At 45.3% G+C, this 24,875-nt stretch overlaps 1 protein-coding gene across 8 annotated transcripts in view; it reads left to right on the forward strand.

Annotated features, from left to right (window-relative positions):
• The first annotated feature begins 13,515 nt into the window (after positions 1 to 13,515).
• Atxn7l1 (ataxin 7 like 1) overlaps positions 13,516 to 24,875 on the forward strand; it is a 250,556-nt gene continuing 239,196 nt past the window's right edge. For all 8 annotated transcript variants that reach the window (XM_008830733.3, XM_029562331.1, XM_029562332.1 and 5 more), the window contains exons 1-2: positions 13,516 to 13,731; positions 14,262 to 14,330. In XM_008830733.3, the coding sequence (XP_008828955.1) occupies positions 13,551 to 13,731; positions 14,262 to 14,330 (250 nt within the window). In that variant the 5' untranslated portion in view covers positions 13,516 to 13,550. The remainder of the gene's footprint in view (positions 13,732 to 14,261; positions 14,331 to 24,875) is intronic.

The raw sequence follows: 24,875 nt of genomic DNA on the forward strand, positions 1-24,875 counted from the left end.
TGGTTCGCAGCACTCACATGACAGTTAACAACCATCCATAACACCAGTTCCAGGGCATCCAATGCCCTCTTCTGGCCTCCATGGACATTGCATGACATGGGTACACACATACATGCAGGAAAAACACTCATATTTTCATACATAAAATAAAAAATAAATTGCAGGAACCCACATGGTGAAAGCAGAGAACAGACTCCTGGAAACTGTTCTCTGATCGCTACTCATGTGCTGTGGCATATGCTTGTGTGTATATACACACACACACACACACACACACACACACACACACACGTAAATAATGTGATAAAATAATAATGATAGTTAATAACAAACAAGGTAATGGTGGCAGGAGGATTGCCACAAGTTCAAGGCCAGCCTGGGTCTATCTACTAAATTCTAGGCCAGTCTAGGGTTCAGATGAAGACACTGTCTCAAAAAGAAAAATAAGAGGGAGGGTGGAGAGATGGCTCAGCAGTTAAGAGCACTGGGGGCTCTTGTAGAAGACCTGGGTTCAATTCCCAGCACCCACATAGCAGCTAACAACTGTCTGTAATTTCAGTTCCAGGGCATCTGACACCTTTTACTTAGGTCTGCAGGCTTTACATGACACAGATACACTTACACATATGCAAGCAAAACACACAAATACATAAAATAAAAATAAGTAAATAAAAATAAATAAATAAAATAACCAGGGATATGCAAAAAGATTAGCTACTCAAAACATTCATTATATCATTGTTAAGAATATATTTAAAAATTCAAATGACCTAAATGCTCATAATGGGGATTAATTAAAGATATTATAACTCAGAATAAATATTCACTGGAGTTCCATGCTGTTTTAACAGCGATTATTTGAAAATGATTATACTGGTCTACGTTAACTATGTTGGTATACAGATATAAATATATGAAATTGTATAGTATGTTTACATCTACACTCCTATGTGTATCCACGGATTGCCACACAAAGTAAAGTGGCTTGGTTTGCAGAATGGATCTAAAAGTCTGTAAACATAATTGATAGGTATATGACAGATATATACTCTGTAGATAGCAATATATAAATACATTGCTTATAAATAAAAATATTAACATGTATTTCTAGGTTTATGATCATTCTCATTTATGCCCTTTTTTCCCATTTGGAATTTTTTGAAACAATTGCTGTCTAAGCAAGGGGAAAATACAACCACTTCAAGAATGCAAGATATGATTTGGGTAAATACCCTTGAGCTGGTGCATCCCTTTCAGCAAGTGATGATTCACAGAAAAAAACAGTCTGAAGGACACTCACAATTGGGGTTGCCTTAGAGTTCACCCTCCATACCAGTATACTCCCGGGTCTGAAAGAGGAAGCTGTCAGTATTGCTGTTGGTTTGCCAAGCATCATCCAGGCCTCCTTTGGCATCTGAGACACGTGGTCAGCTTAGTCACAGTGATGTCTGCTCTCCTCTGGAGAAATACCCCAGGGTTGTTGTTTTAACCAGACAGTAACCACAGCTGTGGAGACTTTGTCACTCTACCAGGATGTTAAAGAATTTGCAAAGTCCATTTTCTCACCTTGGATCAACAGGGCTCTAATTTTACAGATTTGTTCTCGAAAGAAGTTTTGTTTGTCTCATGCATCCCAGGCTGATCTTGAACTCACCATGTCACTGAGGATGGCCTTGAATTTCATGTGCCACCACATCTGATCCATATGGTGTTGCATGCTAGACAAGCACTCCATCAACTGAGCCACATCCCCAGCACCTTGAAGGAAGTATTTCTTGAGGGAATCTTGGACTTGACTGAAAATACTGTATTTCTATCCACATTATTTCACAGCACAATTGTAATCTTAGAAACCCGTGTGGAACTCTCTGACCCTTGTTTTGACTCCCACCCCCGCCAGGTCTGGCCTGCTGTCCACTAAAAGCTTGGTTTGGGGAACTATCATCTTTGTGCCCCAGGCTCTTGTTAAGGTGGCCACTAACCCCATCTGAAGCGCTTGGGTTGCAATGTCAGTTATTTCTATCAGCCAGGAGTTGTCTGGTCAGCTCAGCCTTCTCCAGGCTACCCACAGAGGTCACTGCCCTGCTCAGGTCCCTCTGTTGTTTATTATATGCATTTCAGAGCTTTCCTGCTTGACCTGACCTGTTCTCTTGTTTTGTTTTTTTTTTAATATTTATTTTAGTTTATGCATTTTAGTGCTTAACTACATGTATATATATATACCACACACATATCTGGTGCTATCAAGGTCAGAAGAGGGTACCAGGTCCCCTGGAACTGAAATTACAGGCAGTTGTGGGCCACTATGGAGGTGCTGAGAAACAAGCCTGAGTCCTCTGCAAGAGCAGAAAGCACTCTTAACTGCTGAGCCAATTCTCCAATCCTTGTTCTCTAGGTTTTAAAAAATATATTTTTTTATTTTATGTATATGAGTGTTTGTGTGCATATATGTAAGTGCAGTGCCCACAGAAGGCAGAAGAGGGTATCAGATCCCCTAGAACTGAAGTTATGGATGGTTGTTAGCAGCCATATGGGTGCTGGAAACCAAACCCCTGTCCTCTGCAAGAGCAGAAAGTGCTCTTAACTGCTGAGCCATCTCTCCAGCCTCATTAAATGAGACACTTTCTCTATTAGCTCAAGTCTCTGAATGAAAAAAAAAATTATATTTATAAAAATGGAAAAATTATGGCATTTTCGGGGGGAGTTGATGAAAAAAAAAAAAAAATATATTTATAAAAAAGGAAAAATTATGGGGTTTTCGGGGGGGGGGGGAGGGAGACAGAACCTTGATACATAGCCCAGGCTAGCCTTATACTCATGATTCTCCTGCCTCTGCCTCCTGGGTGTGGGGATTTCAGGCCTGCACTACCATGCTGGCAATTAAATTCTACCTACTCAGAGCAATCACTGAAGCCTTCTCCCCTAAGACACCATGAGATGAGTCACACTAAAAGCTGAGAACAAGATTAGAGTGGAAGTTTCAGGGGGCATGTCTGGAAGGCGGCTAAGCAGGTAGAAAGGACAAAAGCTGACACAGGCCACACTGCCTCTCCCAGTGCCAGTGCCATCACTCCCACCTCACAATGACATTTTACTCTTCATTTGATTTCCCTTGAATCAAAAGGGACACTGTGGAGCCTGTCAGCTGATCGATTCACCAACACCCATCTCTTAAGAGAGTCCAGCCCCTGCCAATCCTTGGCCTTGATCACCACATGCTGTTCAGTCAATCCCAGGTCAGTCTGTAATTGAAACCACACACACTGCCCCTCCCCACTGACGAATTTATTAAGCTGATGTGTATGTCAGTGTCTTCCCCAACCCAGCGTACAGCGACTTAACCAACATTACACTGAAAGTCATCTGATTATTCCATGACCCAAGGCATTGCATCTCTCATGCCTGAGGGAGTTCTTGGGAAACCGCCAGCTCAAGTGCATTACTGGGAACTTGTACTGCTGAGTAATACACAGGTGGTCACAGGATGGGTGACTCCTATTCAAGCAAAGAGTAAAACTCCCAGTGGAGCTGGTGGCTCATACATAGTCATCAATGACACCATTCCTTCTGCTGGTCCATCTAGCCTCACTGTGAGCTTTAGGACAAGATACATCTTTTTCAAGGAGCCCCACTTCCTCTGTTCAGAGATAGTCTATATGTTCTGATGCTGTTAGAATAGGCCACCGCACTGCCATCTACCAGACAGGTTATCCTAACAAACCTACAGCATCTGCGATGTGAACAGCCAATAAAAGAGTCCCAGTTGTGCAGTACCCAACCTAGGCAGCAGCACCAGCTGGGTATTTAATAACTAGGAGACTGGAGAAACCGGTGGGAGTGAGCCGTGCTTTGTTTTACTTTCCTTCTAGACTCAATTTCATCATCCATAAATTGGGGATAGTAAGCATTGCCTGAAGCAGTTTCTCCCCTTGGGTATCAGCCTTTCCCTGGAGAGGGAAAGCAGTGGTCTAGAAATGATCAGACAGTAAGAAAAGAATGCCTTACTTGATTATCACACAGCTGTAGCCAGAAGACCAAGCGCTCACACTTCCTTTAATTCCACAAAAATCATCCAACGCACAATACCATTTGGAGCTTCAAAAATGAACCATGAGAAGACTTTGGGTTTCTCTAGCAGCAATGGCAGGCTCCTGGTCTTGCTGTGTTTCCATGTGCTTGAAGAAGCCCATGATGGCAATGCAGTCACCAAGGTTAGGTATTCATTATCTGAAAATGAAAAAGAGAGAAAGGAGGCCTGACCTTAACTAGCTGGCAGCAGGCTCTCTCCACCTCACCTTCATCACTTGGGCCAGAAGGATGCTGCCCAGCTGCTTACAGCAGGATGCTTACTCCGCCCATCCTGGCTTCTAGCAGATGGGGACTATCCTCCTGTACCCTCCCACACTCCCAACATTGGCAAGCACCCTCTAGGGGGACCGTTGGCCTTGGTCGAGAAGCATGGGCCAACCCTTATGTGGGAATTAAAATGTGTGACTCCAGCATTGTTTGTGGGAAGCAGCAAGCCCACCTCCACCCATAGGAGATCTGGACTTGAGGTTCTGTTGTGACTGCCTTGTGGCCTTAACATCTCCAGGCTTCTGTTCCCCATCACATGAATAAAACCCAAGTTCTGGTGCCCTGTGTTCAAGACTTCCTCCTTGAGAGAGCCTGGAGAAGAACCGAGTGAGAAAGGGGTCAGGAGATGCTAGCCGCACCCTGGGCCTCCTGGCCAGCTCGCCACTTTGCCCGCTGGGTAACAGTTGCCCTTTGCATCCTCACATGGCCCTTCTCATCAGCAATGTGCTGTTTCCACACAGGGCTTGTGTGAGAGAAAGCAGGGTGCTTCCTTCCTTCCAACAGCAGCTCCTATGTAGTATAAACCTATGACTTACGTGCCATGGCACAGCTATCTGAGGACTGGGATTTTCATGAACAGCTTGAATCAGGAAAAGAAATGGCACATGGAAAGTCTTTCAACTGGTCACTGGGTTTGAAGGATCCAGAGCCACACTGAAGTCATCCCAAACAGGACCCTATCTTAGATGCTAGAAGTCTTGCTGAGAGCCACAGGTTCACCTGCTTCTCTCCACCCCTCAGCAAGACATGAAGAAGGCCTGTCCTGTCCTGAAGCCCAAGTGCCCAGCCCCTGCCTCAGGCCTGCTTCTTCCACTCCTCCAGCCATTGCCCCAGCTTCTCCCTTCTAGGAGGACTGACTGATAGGAGTGTCTATATTATTTAGGGAAACCCTTTTACCAATAGGGGTTGGCCTTTTGGATATTAGTAGTACAAGCATTCCCCCATATCTGAGATATTTAGTTTGGAAACTCACCTTGACGGAAGTTTCACTGAGACCCAAGTGGGCTGTGGTCACTGGAACAAACTTTCCAGGACATGTGCAGGAAGTATAGGTACATTCCCCACAACGTTCTTGACAGTGCCCAGCTCGATGCTGACAGCTTTCACGTATTGCACACAGTATAGGAAAAGAAGCATATGGAAGCCTCTGGGTCCATATGCCACAGCGAAGGAGGGAAATGTGGAACAGGTGCAGGGAAAAGCAGCTTAAGTGATGGAACAGAAAAGAAAGCTCAGACCCCCAGATTCTGAATTGAGTTTGTGCAAAAGTGAGTGTGAGGCAGGTCTCCACAGTGTGTGCTGCTGAAGGCATCTGGAAACTGTTTGGGAAAAGACTGAAAATTAACTTTTAAAATGTTTGTTTTTGTAGCCCAGGCCAGACTGGCCTGGAACTCACAATCTTCCTGCCTCAGCCTCCCAAGTGCTAGGGATACAGGTATGCACTACCAAACGTAGGTGAAATTAGCTTTTTACTTTACAGCATTCATCAGAAGAGCTTGGAAATCTAAATGTAAAGCAAAAACCCACCAAGCATAAAGAGAAACTGTAAGAAAAGATACCATGACTTTGAGAAGGCACAAGTTCCCTCAAAGGGGACACAAAGCGGAAGGCCCAGGGAAAAGTCCCATCCACCCAAGCATTTGGGAAAGATGTGCAGAAAAGACGCCACAAACACGATGAAAAGAAGAAATGCAACAAGCTGGAAAATGGCAGCATTTTCACACAGAAGTGCTCTATTCAGAAGGCCTAGAGAATCCCTTCAACTCAATACAAAGGCCTAAAAGTACCAACAAGTTGTCAAAAGCACAGCAATTCACTGAGCAAGAACAAAATTTGGGTAAGAGGACTCCAAATAGCCAGGAAGTGCAAGTGAAATTAGAAGTGCTTACTCATAATGCTGATAAGAGCCCACATTTGAAGATCACGAGCAGTAATAAGGGCAAGAAGGGCGCAGTCCTACACCAACAGATGGGTCTGAACTGGCCCGCTACTTTAGAAGAAAATTCTGCAGAGCAATTAAAATGGAAAGCGCACATCCCCAACGATTCTAATTTTAAGCAGAAATGGCCCCTTATGAGCCCACAAGGCATGTATAAAAATAAGTGCTGACCACCCTGTGTTTCATAAAACCAGAACCTTAAATGTCTATCAATTCAACAAACACTAGGTAGACTGTTAATAATTTTATGGAATACTATGCAGCAGTCAAAAGTAATGTGATATTTCCCATGTAACACCACATAATAGGAGGGCTAGGGAGATGGCTCAATTGGTAAAGTGCTTGTACAGCAAGGATGAGGATCTGGATTAGATCTCTAGAAACCATCTAAAAAAGTCAGGCTTGGTGGTGTAGCTTGTAATCTCAGTGCTGGGGTTGGAGCTAGGCATTTGGGAGGCAAAGGCGGGCAGATCTCTGTGAGATAGAGGCCAGCCTGGTCTACATAGCAAATTCCAGGCCAGCTTAGGCTACAGGGAGACCCTGTCTCAAAAAGACCAGAAAAAAAAGAGTGGACAGTTCTTGAGGAATGGCTAGCCTCTGGCCTCCACAGATTCGTATGTACACACACACACACACACACACACACACACACACACACGTGAGCACACACACAAATCTTTGGAAAATGGCCATAAAATGAAGTTTCTACATTTCATTTTTAAAAAAATATTTTATTTATTATTTTTATTTTATGTGTAGGAATATATTGCCTGCATGTAGGTAAGTGTACCCATGTCGCACAATGCCCGCAGAGGCCATTAGATCCCCTGGAACTGGAGTTACAAACAGTTGTTAGCTGCCATGTGGGTGCTGGGATTTGAACCCGGGTCTTCTGCAAGAACAACCAGTGTTCTTAACCACTAAACCATCTCTCTAGCCCCTATATTTCATTTTTAAAAATTGTTTATTTTATTTTATGTGTATGAATGTTTTGTCTGCATGTATGTAAGTGTACCACATGCGTGCAGTGTCCATGGAAGCCAGAAGAGGATGCTGGATTCCCTGGAACTGGAGTTAAAGATACATGTTAGCAACCATGTGGGTTCTAGAAACTGAACCTGGGTCCTCTGCAAGAGCAGTCAGTGCTCTTAGCCACTGAGCCATCTCTCCAGACCTGAGTGCCCATTTTAAACATACACTCATACATAGCAGTGTCCTCTATGCCTATAGTAACAGACAAGTCAGGAAGTAAATGTGCTGAAAATGGTCTGAAAAACAACATTCATCTTGAATGTCACCTTGGTGTTATTAAGAGTCACCTAGGAGACAAACTTCTGGATATGTCTGTGAGGATGTTTCCAGCGAAAACATCCAGGCAGCACCATGGACGAGCTGGCACATACTGAACCAGAAAGACAAAGGCAGTTGAGCACAAGTATTGACCTCTCTTTGCTTCCTGAGTTTGGGCACTATGCGGGCAGCCCTTCACCTCCCTGTGACCTCACTTCCCTTCGGACCTCTTTACTTCCCAGCTGCCTCACATCCCTGTTGCCATGGCTTCCCCACCTTGATGGACTGTACCCCCTCAGCCTGTAAACCAAAATAAACCCTTTCTTTTTTTAAAAAATTTTTAAAAATTATTTTTGTTTTTATTTTATGTGTATGCGTTGTATTGCCTGTGTGTAGGTAAGTGCACCCATGTCATGTAATGCCCGCAGAGGGCAGACAAGGCTGTAGGATCCCCTGGGACTGGAGTTACGGACAGTGGTTAGCTGCCATGTGGGTGCTGGGATTCGAACCCAGATCTTCTGCAAGAACAACCAGTGTTCTTAACTGCTGAGCCATCTCTCCAGTCCTCAATAAACCCTTTCTTTAAGATGCCTTTGTAAGGCATTTTGTCACAGCAACAACAACAACAAAATTAACTCATACAAGTAGGGATAATCTCTGAAGGGGTTGTTTAAAGGGAATTATTTTCTGTGATCACTGACATTTTACTACCAGAAGGAAAACCTGTTTTTATGATTTTTAGGATTCAATATTAAACTTCTTTTGTAAGCAGAGTAAGTTGAAGACAAAAATAACTTGTAAAGACTCCATTCTGCTCTCTAGTAAGAAACCTTCACACTGTGATGTAAAGGCAGCTTTGTCCCTGAGAGATCCTGCAGGCTCTGTGCAACGAGGTCTTCTGGGGTCTTTCCCAAGCCAAGGGATATTTGTGCCCTGGTGCTGTATAAGTCAAAGCGAAGTTTGGGACAGAAGTTTCTAAGCTTCTGTTGCTTCCTGAACTAAAGGCCATCTACTGGAAGCAATCACACCAGAGTGCCCACCTCTTTCCAACTGCCAGCTGCTGTCTACAGCATCTAAAACAGTGTGTAATGAAAGAAATGGTCAGTCAGGTGTGAGAGGCTGAGGCAGCAAGATCACCGTGAGTACACAGAGAGTTTGAGACCAGCCTGGATTACAGTGAGAAATCCTGCCTCTGAAAAAGCAAGCAGACAAAAAACAAACAAACCAAAACCACACAACAAAATAACAACAAAGCAATCCTAATCGATCTCCAGAGAACAGAACAGGAAAGTTCAAGGCAGGCAAAGTGGCCCAACAAACAAGGCAGATGGTACATCAGCCCTCCAGATGCTGGGAGCACTAGAAAAAGTAACATTCTAACAAATTTACCTCCAAATTACAATGCTCAAGGAGAATGGGTTAGAGAAAGAAATTTAGAGAAAGGAGTGGCAGATGAGATGGATGGATTCAATTAAGGTAAAGAACATCAAACAATTCCAGAGTCACCTCATTTGAATGGAATATGTTGTTTTTTCTCCCTCCTACCTCAAGGTAATTCCCAACAGTCCTAGTAGGACACAGGGTGGTCACATAGCACCTCAAACCCAGTGGGTAATTTTTAATTAAAAAATTTTATTCATATGAGTGTTTTGCCTGCATGCATAGAAGTGTACCATGGACATATAATGTCTATGGAGGCCAGAAGAGGGCATCAGATTTCTTGGCACTGGAGTTATGAATGGTTGTTAGCCACCATATGGGTGCCAGGAACTGAACCCAGGTCCTCTGGAAGATCAGCCAGTGCTCTTAACCACTGAGTCATCTCTCCAGCCCAAGTCACTCTTTTTCTAATAAGAGTATAAAACACTTTTATTGCCTTTTAACAATATTTGCAATAATTTGCTACCAAACAGAATTCAGATCTGCAGTAAATCTCTCATAAGCACAGTTGATATATGAGTATAAATGTGTATATAATAATAATACACAGGTGCTGTCTTGATACTAAGCCACCTCAATTTTCACCCAAAGTCAAGTGTAAATGTTTAGTAGTTTGATAAGCAATGTTTCCTTATTCTCTGGCTTCTGGCTCTGTGGTTAACAGACAGCTAAATGTTATCCGATGATGTCATAAGTGGTGATGGTCTCACAAAGTCGGTCTTACTGTCTCTACAGTCAATGGATAGACTGGAAAGTTTAGAGCAGAAACTCAACAACACCATGAAGTCACTCTACAGAAATGTATGATGTATTCTGATTATCAGTTATACAAGGTAACTTATCAAAGTCTTCTTTTTTAGATGTACTACTTCACTGTTAGGTCTCAACCCAAATTTTACTATGTTACAAAGTAAAATTCTCCCAGCTAGAGTCATGCTTAGGCTGCCATCTCCTGACTTCAGGGTCCTAGATAATAAAACTTTTACTCCCAAGAGATTCCACAGGAATGCAAGCTAACGTTAAAATACAGAACCCCTAAATCATTTCTCTAACACTGAGGGGTCCTGACTTGTTCTTTCTTTACTTTTTTAAACATTTATTTTTAATTTTTAGGGGCTGGAGAGATGGCTCAGCAGTTAAGAGTACTGACTTCTCTTGCAGAGGATGTGGGTTCGATTCCCAGCACCCACATGGTGGCTACAAACTGTCCTTAACTCCAGTTCCAGGGGAATCCAAAGCCCTCTTCTGACCTCTGCTGCATTGCACAACACAGGTGCACTCACATACACGCAGGCAATATACTCATACACATAAAATAAAAATAAATAAAATATTTAAAAATTTTAATTTTTAATTTTTAAATTATATGATTGTGTCTGTGTGTCTGTGTGCTGCTTGTCTCTGTGTGAATATGTGCACTTGAGTGCAGGTGCCTAAAAGACCAGAAGAGGGCATCAGCTCTCCCGGAGCTGAAGATACAGGTAGTTGTGAGTCAACCAAAGTGGATGCTTGGAACCAAACTCCAGTCCTTTAAAAGAAAAGTACTTGCTTTTAACCTTGAGCCATCTCTCCAGTTCCTCATCTTTGATTATGTTGACTGACTTATTCAAATGACTCCCAGGAGAAGAGAGAGAATTCTTAAAACTTACATCATTGACTTCCAGAGAGCAGCCTTCCTCAAAGGATTACTAACAAGACATAGCTCCTCCCAAATTGGTGGATTCAAGACCACAGACCCTCACTGGCCAGAGGCTTCCCTTATGAGGGTATAAAAGAAAGAGCTCCCTTGTCACTTGTACCTTCCCATATAGAACAACTCATGATGTGACAATGAGCTTACTTTAGAGCCAGGCAGGGAGAGAGATGAGCATGAGCAAGAAAGAAGTCATGGTCTCTTTGTAACCTAACCTGAAAAGTGAGAAGCCATCACTTTTGTTGTATTCTACTCACGAGAAGGAAGTCATTAGGTTCAGCATGAACTAAAAGGAAAAAGATTACACAAGAGAGTACCAGGAGGAAGGATTCTTGGAGGCCAACTTTAGGGGCTGCTGTGCCTGCTTTGCAAGCACATTTAAATAAAGCAATAAATGCCAACCATAGCTCATAAACAGGGGCGAAAAGATCACTGCAGCACCTACTTGCTTATTGTTTAAATGCCTCTCTCCTTGTCCAACCCCAGCCCCAATCCAGCTAAGCCACCTGTCCTCAGACTGGTGCTTTTTTCTTACAGTCTCCCACATTGGTGTCACCCCTCCACAAGCACAGCTCTACCAAAGTCCAGCCTGTTGGCTCTTCACACCATGAACGTTACCACACTACTTTTGAAAGCAGTCTGTACATTCTGATTTTTTTCTGGATACCACCAGAATAATCTGTTTTAACTAGTCTCTAACTAGTCTTTCTGTGCAGAAAGCCCTCCCCCACCCCTCATTCCCGGTTCTGGTTTCATTTCTGTGCTGGGATAAGATACCTGGAGGAAAAGCAATGTAGGGGAAGAAGAATTTGTTTGCTTTCCAATTCCAAGTTACAGTCTATCATTGCAGGGAAGTCAAGGCAGGAACTCAAGCAGCAGCTGTCATATCACATCTGCAGCGTGTGTGTGTGTGTGTGTGTGTGTGTGTGTGTGAGAGAGAGAGAGTCTGGTTTCATTTCTGTGCTGGGATAAGATACCTAGTTCTGTTCCTTTAGAGAAAAAACCCCTAATACAGCCTCTTTACTTGGCAAGACCAGACCTTACCTTACTAGAAATCCTTTCCATCTTCTAAGACACAGGGCAGAGTCCATTCTCTTGGTGGCACATTTTCTGAACACTCCTAGTGCTAGTTTTCAGTTTCTGGTGGATCTACTCCAGCTCTAAAAGACTATACAACGTGGCCACTGGTGTTACTATGCATGCACCAAGCTTTCCTAGGGACTTAGGCTTGGCCCTTCTTCTAACTGCAATTCTGTGGGGAACAGGATGGGCTGCCCTTTTCTTCCCTTCCTAAAGACAGGTAATCCAATGACAGATAATGTTATGTGAAAAGATGGATGGATGGATGGATGGATGATGGATGGATGGACAGACAGACAGATGATGCAAAGAAATGGGAATCACAAGGCCTGGTTGAGCATAAGAAGTCAAAGTATAATAAACATTTCCAAATCTACCAATATTTAGAATGGGAATTCTTTACCTAGTGGCACCTTAGCTGCTTAGGAATTCTTCCAAAAAGCGCAAGAGCTAAGGAGATTTGTCCCTGTCTGACATAAGCAGGACGGTTCCCACACACATCCTAGCTGAAAACACAGCCATAACTCCTCCTTCATCACCCATCCTAAGGCTGGTTTTGAGGTTCAGGGTGCCGAGTGCCAAGATGTTCCATGGCCCAAACCGAGTAGACTTCTGTATCAAGCAATGCTTCAGAGCAGGGCAAATGAGCCCCGGAGACAGCAGAAGAGGAGAATGAAAGATACTGGAGAAAAAGAGAAGTGTTGATTGTGGGGTAATTCTCTCTTACATTTTAGGTAATTCCTAGTAAGCAAACAAACAAGCAAACAAAAAAACATTTAAAGAAACAGCAGAAGATGTTTAAGGCCCGGGTTACCTGCCCCTAGGGGTCAGACGGGAAATCTCAAAGCACCAAGTGCCCCAGAGTCTGAAATAACTCTAGCATCCCTCGGGTTCTAGGTGGCCAGTGACTCCTCCCCAGCGTCAGATTCCCACAGAGGGATGCCTGCGCTCCTCCGGTACCCTCCTTGATCGGTGGGGAGCGTAGGTAGGGTGCTGCGGGAGTGCCTAGGTCTGCGGCATCTTCTAAGAGCAGAGAACCCTCCACTCCCGCTCTCTCCGGATGGCCGGGTCTCTACCAGTGAGGACAAGCGTCGCGCAGACTCTCGGGGGCACTGGAGCTAAACTGAGTTTGGAGTTCTGCCGGGAGCAAGAAAGGCTCTCTCCCCTCGCTCCCCTCGCCCCCGACTCACCTTCTCAGAGCCACCTGCATCTCCCCCAAAGGCATCCATCCGAGCAGTGGCCGGGGTCACCCCGAGAGGAGACAGGGTGCAGGGGACCGTGGCTGGGAGGCATGCTCGTCAGAGTCCCCTACTCGCCTTGGGGTGGTAGTAGGATGCAAATCAGCCCGGACGGTACCCACTAAGCCTCTGGACTCCCGCGAGGACATCGCACCTTGGGCGATAGGGACCCGGGGAGGGAGGGTCAAAACTTTGGGTCCTCCAGCGGCGACTTGCAGGAAGGGCGACCTTTGCTTCGGCCGGGGGTCGTGCGGGGCCACAGGGCCGCGGGATGAGCCGGGCAGCTGGGCGCGGCATCCTGGAGCTCAGGTTGCGCTGTGCTCTGCCCTACACGCGCTGCTCAGGGCCTCCGGGGCTCCGCGCTCCCTGGCCCGCGCGCTCCCCGCCTCTCTGGCGCCCCCAGCGGCCGCAAGCAGCACTGCAAGGCCGGGCAGGCCCGAGCGCGCCCCGCCTCCCGCCTCCTCCGCCGCCCTCCTCCCCCTGGCAGAACACTCAATGTCGGAACGTTCCGAAGATGACGTCGGAGCGTTCTCGAATCCCGTGTCTCTCGGCTGCTGCTGCCGAAGGAACAGGGAAAAAGCAACAAGAAGGAACAGCAATGGCGACACTGCATCGCAAAGTGCCCAGTCCGGAGGCGTTTCTGGGCAAACCCTGGTCCTCCTGGATCGACGCTGCCAAATTACACTGCGCCGACAGTAAGAACCCCACCGCCTGCTCCTCCTTTTATTATCCTGTAACCTTTCCATTCACCTAGAGCCACTGGGAAAAAGTGTGTGTGTGAGAGAGGGAGAGTGGCCCCCGGCGTCCTCCATGCTTCTCCCTCTCTCTCTAAATAAATACACACAGACATAGACCATCAGAGCACAGAGAGGCCCGGCTGCCAGCAAGGCTGTCTGTCTGTCTGTCTGTGCCCGGCTCCCCGGGGCAGGCAGCCCGCGGGGTGGGCTTTCGCAGCCCCACGCTGGTATCTGTTTAAAAGGCGACTCTGTTGCTGCTTGCATAGTTCTTTTTTTTTTTTTTTCCTGGGGGCGGGGGTTACCTATCTGGGCCAGGTAGATGGAAACCCAGACTTGGGAGAAAATGTTGCATTGTCAATTTTTGCAAGATTTTCAGACACAGTATTTATATCGATCTGTTTGCCAATAAACACTCTCCCTCCCCCTTTGACTTTGCCCCCCCCCCTTTTTTCCTCATTTTCTTTTTTCCTTTTCTTTTTCATCTGCAGATGTAGATTTAGAAGAGGCTGGAAAAGAGGGTGGCAAAAGCAGGGAGGTTATGAGGCTTAATAAAGAAGGTAAGTGGAGCTCCTGGCATTTTAGTGTTAGCATGTGTGGCAGAGTCTGCACAGGCTTTGGAATATCATGTGAATTGTTCTGCTGGGTACAGAGTGACTAAGGCTTGTCAAAAAATTGAGCACGCCTAGGTGCTTCATCTTAACTTCTTTCAAAGTATAAATACAATTGGGGGGGTGCAGGCAGGGGGGAGGCTATGGAAGGCAGAAGTTTACCGCACTTCCACTGGAGTCTACAAATCTCCTATCCGCCATTCTCCTTGGAGTACCATTGGCCAGTGGTGGGGGTGTGTGTTGAAATCCCCAAAGTGAGGATTCACAAGCTTCCCTCTTGCATAAATTTGCAACAGTTTTAATGAACCCCACATGGTTGATCATCCCAGAAGCTACTTCATTCTCCACTGAAAACCATTGCACATGGCATGACATTTGGCCCACTTTGTGTCCTGTCATTGATTGTTAGGTGGTGACTGGAGTTGGGGGCATCAGTATGTGCAATCCCCCAGCCTGCACTCCCCACCCCCATCTGTGGTTCTCAGCATGCAAATATGGTACCTGAAAGTGGATACAGTGAATAGACAGGTGATCCCAGGTCTGGGCATGTGAATGAAGCCATAGTCTTCTGGAGATGGGCATCACACACTGCGGCTGTTATGTCAATCATCCTGGTTATTGGCAAGCCTGAAATCTGTAAGTCTGGCCTATGGCTTCAAGTGGAGCAACTCTGGAGGCTGCTTTCTGCTGAACAAAAGGATGAGTACATTTGAGTTGTGATGCTGGAGTCTTGTAAACATAATTGATTGAAATTGGGGGTGGGAAGAAGGGGCAATGGGGCATAAGAGGTTGATGGGAGGTGTGGAAAAAGCTCAGACAAAACTTAGCTAGAGGAGCATTTGCTCATCTATCATGAATATAGAAAAAGCCATTCTACTCTATAAACTAGTCCCCTCATGAAAGGGGATGTCACCTGAAAAGGTGCCTGAAACCTGCTTGGAAAGATGGAACTCACCTTGCCGACTGATACCTAAGACAATTGGTTTTTCTGTGCACAATCATTTCCTGACCGTTCAATGAGAGAAAAATTTGTGCTTCAGGAAGAAATAACATGGAGGTTAACCTGTATGTATATTCAAGGACATCTCTCTAACATACTGTTTCTGCTAATTAAGTACTTTGGGAACAAAGCATTATTCTAAAGATGTTTGCCTCTAAATATCTTAGTGTGATCTTGATGCGTGTTTAGGATACATGAGGGAATGGTGTCAAGTGGGCTTCTTACAAGTGGCTGCTTATTTGTGCTAAATGTCCATGTGTGTTGGCAATGGAAAGGATCCCTAGAGGTTGTTTCTCTTCACAGAAAACTCTTGAGATCTTGAACCACTTAGAGAGCTGAGTTCTCAGACCACCAGCAATGTTGCCATGATTGGGGGCACAAAAGCCTTTCCACTGAAGTTGAGTAAGGGTGGTAGCAAGCTCCAGATTGGCCCCTAGCAGACCTGGGTGATGGATTGGGACCATAATCCACAAAACTCAGATTCTCCCACCACTACTTTCCATTCGGAAACATTCTTGTTCTCAGATTCTCTTTTTTTAAGAAAAAAATGAAAAGCTATTCTTCCCTCAGAAGTCACAGATGTTACATCCTGCTTGTTAAGTCTTTTGTCCTGTTAAAGGTACAAAGATTTAGATCTTATTACATGCATTTGCACAGAGACCACCCACTGTTCAGTGTAGCATGCAGTTGGCTGCATAGCCAGTTATGGGCTTAATCTCTTTGTTCGGCCTGGTCTGGTAGACTTGGGTGAGCAGTTTCTGATGGTCTTCCTGGTATATGAATACGGTTTGCCTTATGATAAAATATGCATGTAACAAATACATGTCCCCCATGGAGAACGTAAGGGTTGAGTTGAGACTCTATGTCAGGGTGTTTGTTCATATTGGGCCACCTTGTTGGAGTTGATAAGTGGGAGGGCTTAGAGTGGGCAGATGTTTGTGGATGGGCCACTGTAGGCACAAAGTGGCCCTTATGGGACCCTGTGCATCTGTGTTCACGAACATACATGACTGACCATGATATTGTTGATCTTAAGCAGGGATGGAGAAGAAATTTGAATTTTAATGGAATAAAAGAATAACACTTGGGATTCCATTGAGCAATGAAGGGATATCATTTTGTGGTATTGTATACATAACATAAAATTTACCATTTTAAGCACTTCCAGCATACAGTCCAGTGGTATTAACTACATTCACAGTGTTGTACAGCCACTATTCATTTCCCCCTTCTCCTCAGCCCTGATAGCCTCTAGTCTACTTACTGCCTCTGTGAAGATTCCTCTGCCTCTGCTCTGTTCTAGATTCCACATGTAAATTGAATCACACAGGCCATTTCTCCAGCTATAAAGCAAGAGGGTGGGACTAATTGTCCTCCACATTCCCTCTGAGACCTCCACACCCAAGGTTCCCTGTTGAATGTCCCTGCCTTTAAGATACAGTCATGCCAGACAAGTTACTTCTAAAGAAATTTAAAAAAAAAAAAAAGTCAAACTGTAGCATAAAAACAAACAAACAAAAAAACCTTAAATTACTTCAGAAATACTGAGAATAACTGGGTATATTTTCTCAGTTTTTTACTTCATGGTAACAAAAATCACTGTGTAGTCTACTGCAAATAGTGGTGAATGGTTTGGGGCCTTCAATGGTCTTGAAAAAGTGAGGGACTGAATCCAGACTCAATAGAAGTAAAGGCCTTAGTGGAAATGTTCTCCCTAGTGGGGAGTGCTAGCCTCAGTCAGCTGGGGTCTGTCAAGCTGTGAGTTTTCCTCAGAGGAGGGCCCCAGGCACTCCATACTGCTAGCCCAGTCTTCAGGGGAACTGTGCTACTGAAAGAAAATTCTAAGGAAGGGCGTTCTTCTATGCCAACCCTGTAAAATCATGTTCTCTCCTTCACGTTGGTAGATTTCACCTGGAGACTTTTCCTAAGCCAACTGGGGAAACCTCCCCCAATTTAGGAAGATGTTCTGTTTCTAAGGGCCTCACCCAAACTTTTTAAAAGAAACGTCAGTTCATAGTCAAGGACTAGGGTCCAGACAGCCCAAAAGTGTCCTTAACTGTAAAGCAGAAGCTAGCAGAGCTGCTGGGAGGACTAAGTTAGATGATTGAAGGCTTATCAGACAGTATGTGCTGAATGCATGCTCACTTTTGTTCTCTTATGACTATCACCAGCATTTATTACTGAAGTCAGTTCTACAAAACTCTATTGTTCTAATTACTTGGAGTCTTAAAAAATTTTTTTTTGGCTTTATTTTTATTTTCTGTGTATGTGTGTATTGAGTACATGTATGCAAGTGCATCTGTGTCATGCAGTGCCCGCAGAGGACAGAAGAGGGCGTCGGATCCCCTAGAAAGGTTGTTAGCCACCATGTGGGCGCTGGGAATTCGAACCTGGGTCTGCTGCAAGAACAGCCAGTGCTCTTAACTGTTGAGCCATCTCAAAAAGACCAAAAAGAAAAAAAAAAAAAAGGAACAGAATTTTCATTTTTAGAGTAATGCATATTATCATAATTTTATAAAGCTAAACAATTTCTGTGAGCATGGCGTATTTGATATAGTGTAGCTAAGAAGTAGGTCTTATCAAGAGCTGAAGAAAAAGTGTTCTGGCAGTTCATGAGTAAAAAGAATTTTTACAAGTTTTTTTTTTCTTTTGGTGATTGGAGGCCTAAAAAAAATACATTTAAAATGATACATTGCTTCATTCTATCATTGAAAACAGTAAGTCTTGGGCAGATCCTTCCCTGGATCTTTTGGAAGCCCATGCTTGTGACTTCGGGCACTAGTCTGTGTTCTATGCAGGTCCCCTTATGTTTTCATTTGATGGAGATAAATGTCATTTGCCTCCAGTTGCAAAGTGTGCTCAGGACAGGGAGAACTTACTGTAGCTGTGGGGCCAATGTTCTGAGATGAAGAGCAAGCAGAGAACCTGGAAGTGGGCTCAGGGCTGCACTGGAGCAGACTGGAGGGAAAAATGGCAACTGGCCTGGGAAGGATGACATATTCTTACCACCCAAGCCCAGGAAGCCAGAGAGACAAGCCATGGAGATTTATGGGAAACTGCATCCTGCTTCCTTTATCTTTGCACAGACTACTCTGTTATCTGTGTTAATAGGAGATGGAAGGCCCAAGTTTGCAGATTACCCAGATAAACCTCACTTTCATTATTAATTTCAACTTAGTTCATGGTAAAGACTACTTTCCTCCCCTTTGATATAAGCGACAATATTTGTTCATGTTGACCTTGCATTGGTATCTCTTTTTCCCTGGGTTTGGGATGGAAGAAAAGGACAGACAGGAGAGATGGAGCAGCTTAAGGTAGTTGGGAGGAAAGAGGAAAAGAATTAAGGTCCTGGAGAAAACAGGGTCTATGGTGGCAGCCAACTGACAGGGCAGCTAAATTGAGAAATGGTGGCTGGACAATCCAGTTTGGGAAATATAAAGCTTCCCAATGGGTATCTCTTTTTTCTTACAAGTATTTCCGTGTGCCCTGATCCTATGTGTAGAAAACATGGCTGTTTATCCTTCCAGAACAGGAAGTTAGACAGGATGGCCACACTTTGAAACTGTGTATACAAGAATATCTTCAATATTATCTTTACATTAGGCCATGGTTTCACTGTGTCCTGTGAGAGTAATGGATTTCCATTTGTTTGTTCTTTCGCTCTGAAGATGTAGATTGTTATATTCATCTAATAGCTACTTAAAAATATGTCCATGTTACAAAATTTCAAAGAATATGTACCTTATCCTGGCAAGTCTCCCTCTCACCCCTGACCCTATTTGTTTCTGTATCCTTCCAAAGATGTCCTGGGTACACTGAAGTAGATCCATCCTCTTGCTACTTGATGAGTGACTGAAGCATCTTGCTATTTCTCTGTCTCGGAGGGCTATCTATGTTGGTGTAAGGGGCTGCCTCAGGCCGCTGAGGTTCCTGGTATGGGAAGGTGCTGTGCTTTCTTGGGTTCCTTTGTGCATGTCATTCATTCTGGGCTGACACTGGGAACACAACAATGACAAGCATAGTATCTTTTCCCTCAGACGTCCCACCCGGCAGCAGCTGCCAATATCAAAAAAGTCACAGTGCTCTGAGGAGCACCCTGACAGGAAAAGCTGGGGTGCTGGTGGAAGGCATGACAGGAGGGCCCTGAAGAAATTTTGCCTCAGCCAGAGGAGGCTTGGAGGCTGAATGGAAGGAAGTTCTCCATGTGTGGAGCTGGACAAGGTGGAGTTAGAGGAAATGTATATGAAGGCCCAAAGTGCAAGAAAATATGGAATGCTCTAGAAACTTAAAGGTTTTATTGCTAGAGTAAAGCTAGCAGAGCAGAGAGGAGTTATACAGAGAGGTAAGAACACAAGAAAATAGTGGGAGAAAAACTCAGGAAGAATATTCTAGTATTTCATGTCCTGGGCCTACAACTCATCAGCTTATCAGCTGCCCAACAGGTTGAAAGGTATATGGCTATCTGTGGAAGGCCTAAGAGAGAGAAGACTGAGTCTCTCCAGAAACTCCTCCACAGTCTCCAGAAGGCTCCAAAGATGGAGCCAGTGGTTCCACGTGCAGTCAGTGGTAATAACTGTGAGATGCCAGTCTTTCTGGGTGGCCCAGCCCTCCCTGTAGGGAGAGGAGGACCCCAAAGCACCCATTCTGATAATGATGGCATTTATTATTCGGTGGCCCCTGGTGTCAGAAGCACCCTGGCGAAACATTTGGATTTCAGTTTATATTGAAAGTCAGGCTGGAAATACAACTGGCATTCTCTGCAGTCTGATTACCCATGGGATGTGTTTGAAATGGGGATGAGTGTGAAGAGAACAGAGCAGCTGGCTTCAAGATCTCCGTGCTAAGGATTGGAAAGCAGGGAGGCCAGGGCCAGGCCTGGCTCACCAAGGCTTCTGATCTGTGTGTCACGTGGTCAGCAGCAGCATCTAGGGCTGTGGGGCCGTGCTGACCCCTTCAGCTACCAGCTGCAGGGGCCTGTTGTGTCTGCTGCAGAACTGTCAGGGAAAGGTTAGGCAGACTAATTTCTACATGCTTCCTCTGGGCTGACCTTTCATTTGTGACGTTTTGTTTCATCTATGACTTTGTCCTGAGGTAGACATAAAATGGCAGCAGCCAACATGGTGAGACCTTGTCCTAGTCAAATTTCTTTTATCCCAGGACCTCACACCCCAACTGGCCCAGTGTTCACTTCTGGGAAAGTGATCGATCCTTCAGGGACTTCAACAGTCAAAGTAGCCATAATAGAAAGGAGACAGTTCCCTAATGACTTGGACCTTTCCTGAATACTGTAGAAAGTCCGGTGTCTGGTGATGGTAGGCTTTTCCACTGGTAGTTCTGGCCTGGATTTTTCTTCCTATGTCCTGTGGCGGGGCTTGGACTGGCCACTTCTGCTAAATGGACCTCACTTTGAATCCTAAGATGTTGGAGCTGATGGTGTCAGCTCAGGAAGGCTCTTTCTACAAGTAGGCCAAGGCCAAGGCTCATGATCCTATGCAGCTAAGACTCAGCCTAGCTCCCCCAGTTCCTGTAAGGAAAGCTGGAATTCCCCTGTGGACAAAGCTTTTGTTTTCATGCAGATGCTTTATCCTTATGGTTTCTTAAAGCAATCCTGCCCCTCAAGCACCTATCAGGTGCTCAATGAAAAGAAGGAAATGAAATGCTTGGTAGGGCAGGACAAACTGGCACTAGGTCAATGTGATCAGGAAGTCAGAAGTGAGTCAAAGATGGGCTCTTTGAACAGAGAAGTAGTTATCAATGTACCTGCTTCTGCAAAGCTGGTTATGAGTCTGTGAATATCGAGGGTACAGTGACAACCTCAGCAGCAGCAGTGTGACCTGTCCCAGTGCCCCAGTAGGTCATGGAGTTTGGAGCTAGGAAAACAGGTGACCAAGTGTGATGACACGGACCACAGTGAACCCAGCATTGTAGGGGTAGATCAAAGGTGATTAGGACATGTTATTAGCCAAGGTGATGTCCAACTCTTTTAAAAAGTATACTGTTCAGGGCTGTGGATGCAGCTCAGTGGTAGAGCATTTGCCTAGCATGCACATGGCTCTGGGTTCAATTCTGAGCATCACACACACATACTGCATGCTGGCCACAGAAGGACAAATACTGCATGAGTCCACCTCTGTGAGTCATTCATGCAGACAGAGTAGAATGGTGCAAGAAATGGAAAGTTTGGACTTAGTGGATCTAGAGTTTCAGCTAGGAGGCTAAAAAGGTCGGAGATGGATGATGGTGATGGTTTTACAACATCGTGAATGTAAGGCTACAGAACTGTGCACTTAAAAATGGCTGCCATAGTTAATATTAAGCTTCATATATTTTACCACACACAGAGTTCATTGGCATGGCAGGCTTAGGGGTTTCATGCAGCATTATTTAAATCTTGACTCAACCATTTCCCAGCTATGCATTAATTTCAGTTTTAATTTCCTCATTTTCAGAATGGAAATAACAGCACCTCTCCAAGTTGTTGTAAAAATAAATGAGATACTATCTGGTATGCTAGAGGCACTCAGTAATGGAAGCTTTGATTATGACCATTGTGATTTTCACCACATGCTCAGGTCTTCTTTGCCTTACCTGAGCTGCCACTTCCAGGGGACACCTTGTTAGATCGCTCCAGCACTGGGCCCTGGGCACTGACTGGGTACCAGGCACAGGGCTAAATATGCATGTTGACTTTCCATCCTTTGAATCTGCTGTGAGGCAAATCCTGTTCTTAGCTGATTTTTAGAGATTAAGGAACAGAGGCTCAGAGGGGTTGAGTGATTTATACAAATGGTTCAGCTGAGAAATAAGGGAGCTGGGATTTGAACCCCAAGACAGACTGATTCCAAAAACTGTGCTCTAATCACAGTGTCATAATGACCGTTATCTTTGGAGCAGTGTGAGACTGAGATGAGGCAAGCAGGCACACAGAATACACACTTGAGGAGGTGCTCATGTGGGTTCCTGCAGGCGCAGCAAGGACCTCCCCAAATGCCACACCTAAACACCTGACTGACCTCACTCAGCCCAGCACTGCTAAGAGGCATGTCCTTTAAGTAGAATGGTGCAGATACTAGCTGTCCTCCCCCCTTGCCTGTGTAAGGCAGTGACCTGCTGGGGGTACTCATGGCATCCCAGTCGTGATGGGCTTTCTAATCCCAAGGCCCCAGATTTGGGCCTGTGTGGTCAGAGCGCTGGCCCCAGGGAAGCACAGAAGCTGATGCAAACTGTTCCTTTTTGGAAGAAGGTGTTAGGAAAGATGGTTGCCAAGCAACTCCAGGGGCATCTATCTCCAGTGATGATTTCTCTCTTTTTCCCCTCTTTTGAACATCTTCTAGGCTGCTGTTCAGTTTGCTCTTGGCGTTGGAATTGTTAGTATTTTCATGAAGGGTATGCTCCTTTGGATGATGGAGTAGCGATAGTTTTTCAATACCCGCCACATTCAAGGTGTCCTTTTGATGGTGATATGCCTGCTAAGTGGGTGTGAAAGTTCTTTGCTTCCTGCAGCCACAGCATGCCCTAGCTGTAGCTGGCTCTGGCTCTGAGGGGCAGTAAGAAGATTCTTTTGCCTGGAGTGGCTGAGAAAGACAGAATGCATCTCTCATATGAGGACAGGGTGAGGTGGCCATGTTCAGTTCCTGACACTCTGGATTTCATCTGCTCTTCATTAGCCAGGCCATTTGAGCATTGTATATGTGATGCTCCTGCTGGCCCCAGAGATGCTGCTTTCTCTCTCCCTCTCCCCGCCCCCACCCCACCGCCACCCCTTTCATTTCAGAGACCAGAGAGTCTCTAACTTGTGTTTTCTCTTTGGTGCCTTCATAGTTCCTGCAATCCCCTCGTGTGGGATTTCGAGTGCCTGTGGCCTGCTGCCTGGTGACCTGATTCTTATGGATAGGTTCAGGGCACCTTTCACAGAATCGTGTCCCAGACTAGCAGGAACTAGCAAGTAAGACATTGGGAAAGTGGCACTGGTCACTTTGAGGTAAGGATGGCTCTACCTACAAATAAGAAGTCTGTTGACCACATCCCCACCTTCCATTCCTACCCCTTCAGCATTGTGTTCTTCCTTGCAGTCCTCTGCAAAGCAGAGCAAGACCCAAGCAGGACATGGGAGCAGACGAATGCCACCACTTCTCATGGCTGAGACAAAAGACTAAATGGCAAAGACAGGCCCAGTATATAAAAATCAGCTCTAAGCGGATTAGGAGGCTTCCTGCTCTGCAAATGGAGTTATGGGAATTCCTTTCAATCAGATGTGTCTGCCCATGGGCCCCATGCATCCCAGACTAGCCACAAATGAGGCCCAACACATTTGTAAATGACAGCATCATATCACAATGTCAAAAGGTTGGAAATCCCTGTTTTAAACAGTAGGCAGCCTGAAGCTTTGAAAGGCCACATTTCCTTTAGGGGTGTTAACGCACCATACTTGGCAATGCCAGCTTCTCACATGTTATCCCCTGATCCCCACCCTCACCCCCACTGACTGCGGATCCTGCTGTCTACTCAACCCCCACCATTTCCTCTGTGGAAACTGGTGTGTCTGCCACCAGCCCTGACTTCTCCCTGGCAGAGGGCTTACCCACTGTCCCTAGAGCACTATATCAGCTAGCCCCTCACAGGTATCTCTGAGGACCCCGTGCTCCCTCCACTCAAGAGTGAGGGCAAAGGTATGTGCTCTCCATTATCCACTGTCTTTAAGAACCCCTGCTTGCTGTCTCCCTCTCATCCTTAGAGCACTCTGGTCTCCACTCCTGAGTTCCCAGCCCAGGCTAGTCTCGGTCTGATCATTTATACTGTTGTGCTAGGTCTGTATTCAGTCTTCCTGTTCCCACCTTCCTTACACACCACTTCCAAATTAACATCCTGAAAGTTCACATTTATCAGATTGTTAGATAAATGAAAACCTTTCACCACTTCCCCATCAATGGCCACAGTTAACACTGTCCTCCAGGTCCTGCCCTCAGTCCCCTTCACCCCAGCAGGTAGACTGGCTCTTACTATGCCTTGGGCCATGCTCCTTCCCTGTCTGTCTCTGCCTCTAGTACCTTCCCAATACTCAAACCCACCCTGTTTCTAGAAGGCCCAGCCTGAACACTGGGGATCGCTTCTCAGGCCATTCCGTCTGGACGTTCCTTGAAGCCAGGGCTGCAGGCTGTACCACCATGTATTTGGACCCCTAACTCTTACAGTTCCTCATGCTACTGCAGTCCCCTCTGGCATTTACCTGTGGCTTGTCCTCACAATTGCATTATAAACTGCTAGAAGGGGATGGAGGAGGAGAGGCCAGATCTTTCCTGAGTTACCTTAAACCAACAGAATGCTACAGCTTGCCAAGCATCAAATTTGCCTTTTTGGTATGCTTTTTGAGGTACTATATTTTCTTTTCTCTTTTTTAACCACAGTTTGCAAAAAAGCATTTTACCATCTTAACCATTTTTAAGGATACAGTTTGGATAGGCGCCAATCTCCAGAATCCCTTTATTTTGCAAAAC

Source organism: Nannospalax galili, unplaced genomic scaffold (assembly GCF_000622305.1).
Source record: "Nannospalax galili isolate Female #2095 unplaced genomic scaffold, S.galili_v1.0 scaffold312, whole genome shotgun sequence".
Classification (NCBI taxonomy): Eukaryota; Metazoa; Chordata; class Mammalia; order Rodentia; family Spalacidae; genus Nannospalax; species Nannospalax galili.